This window comes from Danio rerio, chromosome 17 (genome assembly GCF_052040795.2).
Source record: "Danio rerio strain M-AB ecotype USA chromosome 17, GRCz13ab, whole genome shotgun sequence".
Classification (NCBI taxonomy): domain Eukaryota; kingdom Metazoa; phylum Chordata; class Actinopteri; order Cypriniformes; family Danionidae; genus Danio; species Danio rerio.
Genome location: NC_141037.1, coordinates 29836661 through 29851308, shown reverse-complemented (window position 1 = coordinate 29851308; position 14648 = coordinate 29836661). Strand labels below are relative to the sequence as shown.

Genomic DNA, 14648 nt, shown 5'->3' with positions numbered 1-14648 from the left:
CTGAGAGACTTCATTTTACAATACATTGGTTTTTAAATGGTGGGTAGTGACCAAAAAATGGTGGAGGTCAATACTGATCACAAACAGGATTTAAAACAATGCTAAACACAAATAATTAAAAGCAACTAACCATATAATGACACGCGGTTTTATAAACAAGCCTCTGTTGTAAAAAAGAAAAAAGCTTCCCAGATTTGTTGTTGGTCATATCAGGCTGTGAATTCAAAGTCTACACTGTTTTGCCACAAATACATCTTTCATTTTGCCAGAGAGGGTAAATGGGTACTTGAATATTCAGTAAAATAGGTAATGCTGACGATGTGTTTTACAATTCCAAAGAACTATTTATGAGACATTGAAAGACATGGTGCTAATTAGTATCTTATCACTGATTATTATTATTTTTATTTTAAAATGTGTTATTTTTGAGTAATGATACAACATTTTAAAACACAAGTTTAAACACATGCTATGAACAAACAGTTACATTTCACCTTTTAAAAGAGCTCAAATATAAGCTCAAAAGCATTCATGATTGATGATAGTTTCACTGGATAATTAATTTTTTAAGTTTATGCTTACAAAATAAAGAGGGGTAATTATGTAATTAATGAATTATAACTACTGCATAAAATAAATTAGTACCAAAAAAAAATCACTAAACCACTAATTAATTCATAACTAGCATCAAACTGTATTCATTTAATTGAAGTAAAAAAGGGTTAATTTTTGACCACCAAGCTAAACACAAGAGGGTTGAAACATCTGTCAAATTTATAATTCTGCATGTTGTTGAGTGCATGCAATTACTAGTAATGTCAATGCATTTAGCATTTTATAACTATTTATAAAGCAAGCGAACGGAAAACTCTGCGTCCCAAAAGCAAAACTAGTTGAGTACCAGTTGATTACACTCACTTCTATCTAATAATAAGTAAATTATCACCCTTTCCATCAGGTCACTTTTCTACAAAGGCAGACATTTAAGTCCATCAGTTATAAATACCTCCACTGTTTGATACCAAAACCTTGTGAAGATGCTTAGCTTTGATCTGCTTTCTAACCTGAGACGCTGACAGAAAGCTGCAGTGCATTAGTTTCATATTCACAGTTCTGAAGGGGCTGAAAGATAAAGAAGGCTCTATTGAAAATAACATGCAGAATCTCCTTTAAGTGCACAGGCCGATGCTGCGTGATTGATTCTCTGTGGGGAATAAGAAGAGAGAAACGGGTCCTGAAATACCCTGCGTCTTATGACTAATTACCAGGACGGATCCACTCTGGGCCAATCACTGTGCCATATCGGATGTGGCAAAGCTGTGTTTTGAAAAAAAAACTGTCAGATCTGATGTGCGTCCTTCTGGACCAGATAACACGTGCAAAGTCAAGCTGATGCTCCTTTTTGTCTCTCTTGATAGCTGTGACATCTTTCATGCAAGAGCAGTGAAGTTCATCAAATGTTTTCCAGCAAGCCAGGCTTTCAAAGTTATTGCATATTGAAGTTATCCAGTGTTAAATGTCAGCATTGATGCACAGTATACATGTTTTTGATGCAAATAAAAATTAATGGCATTCAATTGATGTGTGCTGTGAATATGAACTATTTTGCAATGGCTTGCAATTCAACTCATTTGATCAGAATTTAATGAGAACATGGCTTGAGAAATCAAATATGCATTTATCTTTTGACACATAAGAGGTCATTCTGCTATTAAAACATGCTAAAGGTTTTCAATGTAAGAAGTGTAAAAGAAGTTTAAGAGTTGCTGTGTAAAAATGTGCCGCAATTAGTGTTAGCAGAATCACATATTATAAAGGGTCTGTATTCTCTTTAGTAGCTTTATGCCACTTGTATCCAGCACAGACAGAGTGCAACACTTTGAAGTGTAAAGGGACAAAGTGTTCCAGATCCCATCAGTACGACACTGTTTGTTTGTTTTTGTGTGTTTGTTTGTTTTATCTTCATTTTACTGTGGATTTTATTTAAAACAACACACAGGGACTATAACTAAACGTCTATGAAGTGCTGACTGTATTGGATGAAACTTTAATGTTTGTTTTGTTGTTTTAAATCTTTAATTCACTTTATTTTCTAGAATCTGTTGTTTTTTTAATAACCAACAATTTACAATACAATTTTCAACACAGACAAGTATGTAGTGATACCGGTATATAAAATATTCATAATATAATATATCTCCTATATCTCTGCTCAAAAGCTAGAGGCTTTTGAATGTTTTTAAAGTCTCTTGAGGTTACTAAGGCTGCATTTCTAAAATTCAAAATACAGTAACATGAAATATTTATGAGGTATATTACTACATAATACTATAATACCGTTACACATTTTAATATATTTTAAAACACATTTTCAACAGACATTTAGTGTCATATGATAGTACAGTAGTAATCATTTGAATTGTGCTGCACGCTATTTACTGGTTATAATCCAGTTCACCAGTATCCTGAAAAAGATACTTTGAAAAATGATGGAAACCGGTAACCTCTGACATTTATAATAGGAAACAAATACTTTGGAAGTCAATAGTTATCAGTTTCTAACATTTTTTAAAACATCTTTATGAGTTGAACAGAAGAAAAAAAAGGGTGGGAACAAGTCAGGGATACAGGGTTCATACACATTTTTACTACGAAAATTCCATGACTTTTCAATGACTTTTACAAAACTTTCAGGTAAATATTCACGATCTTGTTTCGTGTTTCATGTAATGTCTATGTCTACGTACACAAGGTAAATAACAAAAAATGCACGTTCAAATTAATTACAGCATATGACAAAATATGTGACAATCCATATAGTTTATATTCATTTTATATCGGTAAAATTTAGAAAGCATCTTGCTGTTTGCGTGAAAATTTTATAAATGTTGGCTTGTGTTTTCACAATCTTTCACAAGATTAGTACAAACTAACCTTTAGCAACCACAGGATCGTACCTCTGCAGTTAGATATCGTTTCTGGACACGACACTCAAAATGCATCTACGATGAAAGCGAGTGAAAGAGAGGCGAAGCTAAAATTGCTTTTGATTTTTAAAGTTATTACTTTATTTTACCCATTTTATTTTTTTTTAGTTTACCCATCAAATATAGTGTCAAATATAAGTCAAATTCATCTCAAATATACTAAAGTACACAGATAAATGTTAAACAAATTTTCATGACTTTTCCAAAACATTTTGGATTTATTTTTCCAAAACTTTCCAGAACTAGGAAATGCCTTTTCGAAATTTCATGACATTTTCAGGTTTTCCAGGACCGTATGAACCCTGAGGATAACTAAATGATGACAGAAATTTCATTTTTGGGTTAACTGTGGGTTTACTGGAAACAATTCGTATTATTATCAATGCTGAAAACGTTTTTGCTTTAAACTAGAAAAATGTGATGCTTTTTTCATTGATAAATGAAGACTTGGAAAAAAAAAACACTTGAAATCTAAATCTTTAATGCCTTTAGTGTCACAAAACAAATCATTTAAATAATCCTCCAATTATTTGACAAAACATAATGGCTTACCTGGGTGAAGAACGGCTCGTAGATCTCCACACCCTTGTCTGAGCCCTGGTAAAGGAACTCTCTGCCCCGTCTCCAGCTGTACCGCACTGGAGGGTTTGAATTGGCAGCACACCGCAGGAACACAGTCCTTTCATAGTAAAACTGCTCCTTGGCTTCTCCTATACTCTGATGGACCGTCACAATGGGGTCATCTAAATCTGAAATGTAAACAGATGGATTGGCCACACAGATCTACTGCACCACTGCTCAAATCATCCTGAAAAACGGCCTGCTTCTCAGAAATATTCACCTAGAATTCTAGCTCCAGTAGGTATGCCGACAAAATGTGTCAGTATACACAGGATGGTAGGAGAAGAGGTATGGAAATGACAGATGGTAAATAAATAGAAAACTAGGTTACAGCTAAACAACAACAAAAAAATAAATAAATGCATATGTAGGTTTATTTGTGTGCCACTTTATGCATTCATATTCATGTCCCAATTTTAAAAAAAGTAAATCGCTCAATTCAAATGCATATGGCACAATGTTACAGATATCAAGAAAGGTTGTGTGCTACAGCTAGTGTTAAATTCCTGCCAAAAATATCTAAAAATGTGGACTAATTCCAACATTATAGTGCGATTTAGCTGATTTTCCCTATTTCTTGCCAAGCTGCTCAGAGATTGGAGGCATCATTTTTCAAATTGCTTAATGAGCCAAAAACGACCTAAATTAAGAAAGAAGCCCATAAAAGAATTGAAATTTACTGGAGCGCAACTCATACAGTAGTCTATTTATTACGGTCCAAGATAGACATAAATTACTTTATACATTTTTATTACTTAACTCATTAAACACCAGTTCAAACGATTGTATGTTATTGAGATCTGATATAATCTGGTAAAACTTTATGTTTGGGGTCTATATCCTAACATTATTCATGGCAATATCTAACATATTTTATAATGACAATAACCATTGTTTTTACATTACTATCACATATTATTTTGATTTACAGAACATACCCACTAAAATTGCAAAAATAATTTTTAAATACTTTTAAATGCCATCATCTTGGCAGGCATATTTAGAACAAGAGTCATTTCCTGAAACATTTTTATTAAAAGTTTATTTTTTTAAACACTTTGTTACATTTTAAATGTACAAAACACAAAATGTATTTTAAGAACAAAACTTTAATAAACAATAGTGTGAATAATAATCAATACTACTATTCATAAATAGGGTTGGTATCATTTGGGGTTATTTAGATAGCGGTGCTAAATCAATAAAATGGCACCAGTGCCAAAACAGAACCTAAAATTAAGGTGAATTTTTGTTTGTATGACTTTTTGTTTGACAAAAATGTGTGTTTTAATCATTTTAATTAAGCAATATAATCAAGGTTGACATCAATTTACATTTTATACATTTGATTGCATTAATATATTTCTTTTGATCATTTGTTTGTTAGCTTGAATGCAGAATTTGCATTACTACTAACCTGTGGAAAGGCTGTCATCAAAATAAGTGAACTTTTTCTAGGGTTAGGGCTTGAGTCTTCAAAGAGTATGTTTATATGGACGCCAATACTCTGATTTTAAAATGATTAAGACAATACTCTGATTAAGAGTCTACCATGTAAATAGCCATTTTTTATTACCGCAATCAAAATAAAGTCATAATTGAACTAAACAGGAATCAAATTAAGACGTGGAGTATGCTTGTTTTAGTGGCATTACTGAAGTGCAGTTTAGACATGTGAACACCTTAGTCTGTTACAGTTTGTCACAGGGACATGAATGAAATGTTCCTAAATGAAAGTGAAAGTGCCAAACTGCAGTTAAAGTCAACAAATAAATATGAAACTTACACGAAATTACACGAAAACATGAGTAGCATGGAGACTCAATGCCGTTAATCAATCTATGTGCAATAACATGTAAAACGGGATCATGAAAGGAACATTCAAAAAGTAACTCATATCATATGATTGTCATATTCAGATTAAGATAAATAATTAGATTGCTGGTGTCCATGTAAACGTAGTCACAAAAAGTGCCAGATGATTTCGCAAGCTTTCAAAGACAATGCATTACTTCTGCCTTTAATGTGCCCATAAATGTTAAGTTTGACATGTTTTAATAAATCACCTGCTGCACGTTGCTGTGTCAGAATTCTTGCTTGTAAAATATAGCCATACTTTAGAACGCTTTGTTTTTTAGTCTTTAGCAAAGTTGATGAATGCGATCGTGGGTGTTGAATCTGAAGGGAGTCGCTCACCAGATGTGCCATACTGTGCGTATCACCTTCTATAAATATACAAGAACAAACGCCTAACATGGAGGACAGTGTCTGTAACCCTCAAAGTTGTTTAGAATTGAATGTTAGATATGGCGTGACACAACATGTACCTATCTGTGCTTTGATGCAGCCCTTGATGCTTCTTGCATCCTTGTCGCAGCACCAGTGGCACAGATATTATAATTGAGATACTGATTTGGTTCGGCGCATACCGGTTACACAAGTACTGGTGTCCATTACACAACCCTTTTCATAAACTAATATTAATCTTCATTAATAAATGCAGTAATGTGTATTGTTTGATGACGCATAAGCTAACGAATTTTGTCTTTTTGTTACAAATTGTGTCTTGCCGTAAAGTGTTTTAGTTTACCAAAAATAAATAATCTTTTCGTTTTTTTTTTCTGAAATGTGTGGAAAAGTTTCTGATAAAGACTTAAAACCATATCAATTTTTGTTCACTCTTTAAGTAAAGTTTGGAAAAATCTGTGAATTTGCACACTTTGGAAACAGCAGTAAGTGGGCTGCGAAAATATACAAGAATTAACAGCAAACATAATGGCTGAAATGACGGACCACTCAGGGGCCTGTATTTTGGCACTTGAATTGCAAGTATTTTCACAGCTGTAATTTTTTTCAAGAGCCACAATAATTATCATAGAGTGCTTGAGTGAGGAGCCATGTGCTTTTACAGGCTGCCCTTAAAGCAAAACCTTCTTCGACTCAATTTCAATTTCGATTTCAAGCAAACTCTTCATGACAATCAGTAAACCATGCCTTTCAACATTTTTCTTTCTCCTGCTTCAAAACATTAATCAACCTGCCCGATAACTACTTGACGGACAGCAATGGCAGGATTTGCAGAATGCCAGGTTATATTTTTCACCCTGAACCTCACAAATCGCACAGTGAAAGACAATGAGGTTTAGAATGAAAACATAACTATAGAGACAGAGGCTGAAATGTTCTTCATAACAGTTATGCACTATAAACATAAATAGAAAAAGTAACTTGGAAAAAGCAGGTAATGCAATTTGAGTGTTGCAAAGCATTTTTGGCAAAGATGTTACCAAATCGTACGTAAAGTATACAAAAGAATAAAAAGGAAAGGCACAATAATTGGGATGTCATAATTTAGCTACACAGACAAAACATGGTGGTCCATGATGCTTATCTACAGTAGTCATAAGTACTGGTTTATGATGAGTGGATGACGCAGTCAGTGGATGACTCAGTCAGTGAGCATATAATTAACAAAACTGAAGTTAAATACTGATTTCTTTACAATTTAAAACAGAAATGTTTATTTTTTCTGCTGAAGATACTGTTGTCCTAAAAAAATGTCAATAAAAACAGAAAATTTTGGCAGTTTTAAAACCTTAACTTTTTCAAACCGCGGTATACCTTGAAAAGTGTTATCGTCTCATGTCTACCATTGAATGACCTATTTTGCATCCAAAACAACAATTTTAGTCTAAAGCAGAAAAGATTGCATCCCTGAGTTAGTAAAAATTACAAGTTGTTCTATTTTTTTTAAGTAAAGAGTAACAGGATTTTATTTTTATCTAGTTTATTCCCAATCCAAGTCTAAAGTTGAGCACTTTGAGGCAAACACAAACCTGAACGTAATCAATATCACCACTGTCCATCTTGAGCGCTTTACCTAATGACTAGTGAGTGCTGCCACACTCAGAGACAAACACAAGCACTCTGGATCGAAGCGTGCGGTTTGTTTATCGTCGTTGTGTTGGCTGTTCTTTATCAATGACATGTGTCTAGGCTTTGATCACTGCATCAGGAGTAGCATGTCTCTGATCGATAAAAGCGAGTGCCCACCAGCGAATAGTCCACCACGAAGCTGGAATAAAAATGACAAGCTGAGGCCTGTTCTCTAATTCAAGGGTAATGACTTGCTCCTCATTGTCTCCCCACGGCAATGCAGCCTGCCATCGTCCATCGCTCCTCCTATTCATCTCTCTGTGCTCCCGTAAATCACTTTACAACATCTATGGCTCCTGCGTGTCTGTAGGGAACAGAAGCAACACACAACTCCTTTTTTTGACAGCTCGTGATAGCTTTTGATGGCTCCGATAGCAGAGGAGTAAACCTTTGAAACTTGGAGAAATTCGGGAGCCAGCGTTCTGACAATGACGTCTCTTTGAAGAATAATCCTCATTTTCATTTCACTCATTCATTAAACCTCTCATTTAGCGCATTGCGTCACTTGTTCAAAGGTGCGCATTTGATTTCGGTTGGCAAAACTTCAATGAGAAATGGCTGTAAGTCGATAATGAGGCCGTGTGGCATCTCCAAGAAAATAAAAGTGTTCGCGGAGACTTGATGACGACGACGTGTTGGAGTGCAAAACTCTTTGAAAGAGGCCTGGATGAGATATGCTCTTATGATGAGTCACTTATAAAAGAAATCTTACATCTTACTGTCTGGTTTTTGATGACCTGAGAAATGTGCTAGACAAGAAGTATATGAAATAACCATCAGCTCCATTAGAAAAGAGATATTGTACGTCTGACCATATCTAAAGTATTTCACTTCATAAAAAGTTAATGAAACATAAGCAGAGATGAAGGTTTCATTGTATTACCAGGATATGCTTTAATATTGGCACTCGAATGTGGTTTTGCTAAGCTTTCTGTGTAGTTCAACATGTAGCATATGGGTTTGTTTGGATGTTAATGTAAAATGTAAAATTTTACCGCTAGATTTTGATCACAAGTATAATTTGATCAAAATAATAAATTAGGCAAATATCTAATTACAATTTCCTTGTCTTCGACTATTTTTAAAAATCTATTATTGATAAAAATAGCTTTTAACCCTTTCACCCGTGAGTTTTAAATACTCCAGCTGACCCTTCTGTGTTAGTTTTATTTTGTGATTGCTACTTAGAATCCATTGCGTTGTAAAGTTCCCATGGTGACACGTCAAGTTTATCCCATGATCCACCAGCCCCAATGATCTATGTATATGCTGCAAATGTTTTTATTATATTATGAAATTTATAATACTCCAATTCTCAAATATGTGATAGAATATAAATTTTGGCTTTTAAACAGCTCACCAATGATCATAATATTTGGTAGATGATGGTTAATGGGTGCTGCCGTTGTTGCTAGAAGAGGTACAGCTGCAATCGGAAGTTAACGAGAAGTATTCATTCATTTTCTTGTCGGCCTAGTCTCTTTATTAATCCGGGTTCGCCACAGCGGAATGAACCCCCAACTTATCCAGCACCTTTTTTTTAACGCAGCGGATGCCCTTACAGTCGCATCCCATCTCTGGGAATGCGAAGTATTAATATTATTTATTAAATTACACAAATTTATTAGCGTCTAGCGCTACCTCAAGCCGAAATTCAACCCTCATGGTAATGTAAACATATTATTTGTTGTACAGTGCCACAAAAATTATGATATATTGACGCGAGTACCCTCCCATCTATCCAATCTAGACTTCGGCCTCTCCTGCAGTGCAGTGAAGTCTAGATTGGACACAGCTGAGGATACCCATGACAATGTAGCATCATTTTTGTGATACTCTTCCAAAATACATGAAGGTAAGCAACTGTTTATCTGTGAGAGGAATAGAGAAAATATTCTAGTAATATAAACAGTGTTATCTTAAGTAAATAAAGCATATCGTCCAATTATGTTCAAAAAATTATTATTACTGCAGTCTCCGTAGACATCCGGTGTGTTTTACAAACCTCAGATGGTATTTTTTGCTTGTAGTTATGTGTATTTGAATGTCTGAAACCTAAAATAAATGGTTTTGGTTTGAAAGCTCTGCGCACCTCTTTCTGTGCCTCAGCCACGCTGTCAGATTTGATTTTTAGCAGTTGATGACATGCGCTCTAATCAAAACGGTGTGATTGCACGCTTCAGGGACAAGCCAAGGCTGATCACACCGGTGTGATTGTACACGTAAAAGAGTTAATATTATTGTAATAACATCTAAAACATTAGTAAATAAATAAAACTACAAAAAACAAAACAAAAAAATAAATGCAAATTAGAAAGTACTTTTTCTAACAAAAATTACAAATTACATATTTTTAAAGTTAGAAGTTTTTGTTTTATTTTATAAAAATGCTAAACTAAACAAAGCTACTGCTGATACATAAGTTTATATCATTAGCAAATGTCTAGCATGCTGTTTCCTTAAGCATTTCTTTGTGCTATTGCCCAGTCATTAACATACAGTATTTAGCTATTGTGCCTGTATCATTAAACAACACCATAACAAGTGGATAAGTGGAATATTTTTAAGGAGCTATTAAAAAGATGCTTTTACACAAAGTGACACACTGTGTACTTATTTTAGGAACATTCATTGCTCAAGGGCAAAAAGGTCATGGCTAATGGCCAGCTCCTTAAGAGGCTGAGATTTAGTCACTATAACAGCCTTTTTTTGTGAGTGAATATTGTGCCAAAGTAGGCATGTAAAATATGCTTGGAATTTGTGCGACTGTTTCACTTTGAGCTGCATACAGCAGCAAGTGAGAGACGCATTAATGCTTAGAAAACATTCTGGCCCATTATAAACAATGCTGGAAGGTCATCCAGCCGTGATAAATTATTTAGATTACTGTGCATAACATTTATTATTTTTTTCAGAGAAATGGGTTTGAATAATGGCCGCTCATAATAGCTTAACAAGCAAAGGATTATTATTTTTTCTTCACTTCATGTTTTTTATAACCATGAAAAAAATAAAAGAGAAGCACATATAAAAAAAAAACAATGTTCTTTTTGTAAGAACCGTTGTGTAAATATTGAAGTTTTTATTACAATAAAATTGTAATTTTAATACTTTGAACTAAGTTTCTTTTTATAAGCGTTTAATTTTATTTAGATTTCATAAGAATTTGGATGTGTTTTGTCATTTTAATAAGAGAGAAATTAAGTTTTAGTTAGAAAAATGTGCCTATACAGATTTAAAGAATCATCAAACTGCCAAATACAATCTTTGAGTCGTTATGCCATATATTGCAGATTGCAGAAAATAGTATTAGAATTTATATTTTAGGGGAAAATTGGTTATTTTTGCATTTTTCTGAGCTGTTTCATTCAGTGATGTCAGCATATTATTTTCTCCACGTGTTTTCTCCTCATGTATTTAAGAAAAAGAGCTGGTTCAATTCAATTACCACACACATTTATGAATAAGATATAATTACAGTACATTACAATGCATGAAATTCTCTTCAATCTTCACAACTTAGACAAATCGAGACTGAGAGACATTGTATGCGTTTATTTTCTAAGATCACAATGCAAATGAGTTGTTTGATTTTGTAGCAGATTTTTTTTCTTACTGGAAAGCTTTGCGAATTTGAGACTAGTGAAAGAAAGGGGTTACAGATAACCTCCTTATAAGGTAATGGGTCTCCATAGATTTGGTAAGTGTGTGCTGATAAGCTATTTTTATTTTCGCAGATCAGTTGTCGGGCAAGTTTCTGTCAATGGCGCATTTTGTTTAGGTATAGTAGGCTACTAGTACAACCTATTGGCTACTTGCCACTTTCAGTTTGATGAACAGGGTGCAGTGGCAATTTAGCCAGTCTATACTTTATGTTAAATAATTATATCATGTGTGATGCTACAACATGATTACAGATTAATCATTAAACAGTTGAAATACTCTATTCATTTTTGGTTGCATAAATAGGACATCATTAGAAGCTGTAAAACAATTACTTTTATTTGTATTTGCAAGAAGACATCTGCACTGTTGTCTTGGCTTGAGCATCATTGAACTGAGCATGTTACAAAAATGAGCATGTGTTCTACTTCTTGAAACGGTTGTTGAAGTTATTTTATTTAAGGCAGTAGATTTGCACTGGCATCCATTTGACCACTGTGTGATTCAGGGGATTCTGATGAGAACTGCTCTTATCCAGAGGAGAAATGGTCATGCCCAGCTGAGTCTTGTTTTTCTCTAGGTTTTTGTTCCTTCACTTTCGGCAATTGGTGAAAGTTTGTTCCTCGCCACTGTCGCCCATGACTTGCTTGGTCCGGGACTAGTGAAGCTGCGAATCTGTGGAGTTGCTCTTCAGTGTTTTGGCTTTCAGCAGTGATATTTCCATTACACTGAACTGAACCGTGACAACTGAACTGAAGTAGTTTCAATTTACTAGAACTTCATCTATGTTAAGCTGCTTTGACACAATCTACAGTGTAATAACAGTGCTTTAGAAATAAAGATGAAAATTGAAAATCTGATGCTCTCTGCATCACTCTTCCTTTCACAGTGTGCTAGTGTGTGTGTTTGCATTGCCAAATTAGCGGTGGTGTGCAAATTTATTTGTGTAATGCAATCCAATAGTGTAGTGTTTTTTTATGCAATCCCTTCTCTTTTTCCAAAGCCTTTTCTTTCAGCTGAAAACCAAACCCATTTCAAATCAGAGGTGTTACAAAACTGCTGAAACTAGGGGTTTTAAAAAACATTTATATATTTGTGAACAACTAAATTTTTTGGCAAGTAGCTTAAACAAATGAAATTTCTTTTATAGATTTGCGTATTATTTTAAAACTGAGTTTTTATAGAATTGATTTTATACATTATTTCTAATTTTAGTTCCTACATATAACTATAACTGCTTACATCCATACCACCCTTACTGTGCTTTAATAAACTAACTGTGATAATTCTAATTTCTTAACAAACCTGATTTATTTTTGTATTAAACACATAAAATAGGGCATAACGTTCCTAAAATATATAATATTTGGAACTAAACTACTACAATGAAAATTACAGTTTTTTTTTTGTTATTTGTTCTGTTCTATGTTGATTTTAATATTTAAAATTACAAAATAAAAGCCCACAACAGGTAATCAATAAGTTACATCAAGTGCAGACATGCAAAGGCTAATACCAAGCTATCGTTGACTTGCAAGAGTGTGTGAAAAGTGTGTGTGAAGTGTGTGGATTTTCTGCTCAATAACTCACAGTACACATCCACTCGGATGGATTTGATGGCTGGAGTGCCGAGGCCATTCTCTGCTTTACAATAATAGCGGCCCCCCTGGTGCCTCTGGATCCGGGTTATGCGCAGCGTCTCGTTGAATACGCTTGAGTCCTGGAAGCGGTCAGTAGCACTTCCTGCAGTCTTTGTCCATCGTATCTGATACAAAACAATAAGAAAGAGAGACAGAGAAAAAATCTGTTACCAGTGCAAACAAATTGGTAAAAAAAAAAACTAAATTAAATTATGAAAACAGGGAAGATATGATAAAAAGAAATTAAAGTATTTTCAATATTTTAGGTAATATTTTATGCTTTTATAGTTTAACAGTGACTTTTTTTGTGTTCTTAAAAAATTCATTAATCAAATTTATAAATGAAAAAACAGCTATTCCTACAGACACTATAGCGAGTGTGACTTTGTTTAAATTAATTTCTTTATGGCTGGTTTGTCTGTCTCTGGTAAAGCAAACCTGGCTTCATATGTTATTATTTGTGAATCTTCAGAAATTTAAATAATTCAAATAAAAGTTTTATTAAAATTACTACCATCAAACCATGCCATTTTTTACTATTTATATACTAAGTATTTAGTAATGTTTTCATATGTTGAATGACTTATTTAACTCTATTTTCAGTTCCATTTTAAGTTTAACTTAACAATTATTTTACATTTTGCCATCACCGAAAATGTTAACCGCTTAGCAGTTTTAGTAATTCAACTTATACAAAAAATATATTTCAGTTAGCGGCCAAAACAACTTTTCTTCATATATTCCATCTAAGATGTATATCTCTGCTTTTTTCTTTAGCTTCATTTCAATGACCAACATTTTTAATTTGATATTTTTAGATAGTATGCCGGCCGGCTGCAACATCAAGCATGAAATTCAACAAAATCAACAACCGGATGGAGGATGGAGGGCGGTGTGATCAAAGCAGTGTTTTTGAAGTGTGTTGTAGGTTTTGAGATAATGGACATGGAACGTAGACATATAAGTTATGTGTCTGAAAGAGGAAAATGGAAGGCTAAAAGACCACATCAGCAAGGACGACTAATACTGTGCTGTTCAAATGGCTTCATAATGAGTTTTATGTAAAAATATATAACAGTAATTTATCAATCTAAATGACTTCAGGAGATTTCTAATCACGATGCAACAGTGCTGTTTACATTGTTACAATTTTGACTTGGAAATGAGCAAATACTCCACCACAGATCTGATCTCCAGATCAATGGATGGCATAAGCTCTATTTGGATGATAATTATTTCTCAGCATGAAGTTTGTAAAACAAAATCTGCATGCCATGATTTGGGAAGGCAATTAATTCACAGAGGATGAAAGAGTTCTGTCATCTGACAGTCTGGACGGTTATTTCAATTGTGGTCTTATGGTCATACTTTACATAATAGCATGAATACATTGTATTGTATGGGAAAAAAGTCTCGTGTATATGGCATGAACTTGGTTAAAATGGCAATGTTGAAAGGAAAATAGAGATGTAAGTCCCAATATTGGTGGGTGAATATGTATCCTTTTTATTTGGAGATAAAGCTAAATAAGCTGTCATTAGCCCTAAACAAAATTGAATATTTACAAACTTTACAACATTTTAAAAAATTTTCTTTTAAAATCAACAGTATTGTGAACAGACATAGAGTGGAAAATATAAATATACAGCAGAGATTGTAGTAGGAATCACTATAAGCAGCATTTATTATAAATGTCAAGAATAAACAATTTTATTTGAAGCTAAACTGAAACTAGCAGTGTGCGTGAAATGCACTTTACAAATACTCTCTTTCATTTGACACCAAATCAAACGTGTAGCAC

The 14648-nt window shown here is 33.8% G+C and overlaps 1 protein-coding gene across 22 annotated transcripts in view; it reads right to left on the bottom strand.

Annotated features, from left to right (window-relative positions):
* Nucleotides 1-14648, bottom strand: part of mdga2a (MAM domain containing glycosylphosphatidylinositol anchor 2a) — a 347889-nt gene that overhangs the window by 123546 nt on the left and 209695 nt on the right. For all 22 annotated transcript variants that reach the window (XM_087290654.1, XM_087290660.1, XM_087290651.1 and 19 more), the window contains 2 exons: nucleotides 12798-12972; nucleotides 3540-3736 (listed from right to left, as the gene is read on the bottom strand). Coding sequence is in view for 4 of the 22 variants with exons in the window: in XM_087290644.1 (XP_087146770.1) it covers nucleotides 3540-3736; nucleotides 12798-12972 (372 nt within the window). In the remaining 18 variants the exon portion in view is untranslated. The remainder of the gene's footprint in view (nucleotides 1-3539; nucleotides 3737-12797; nucleotides 12973-14648) is intronic.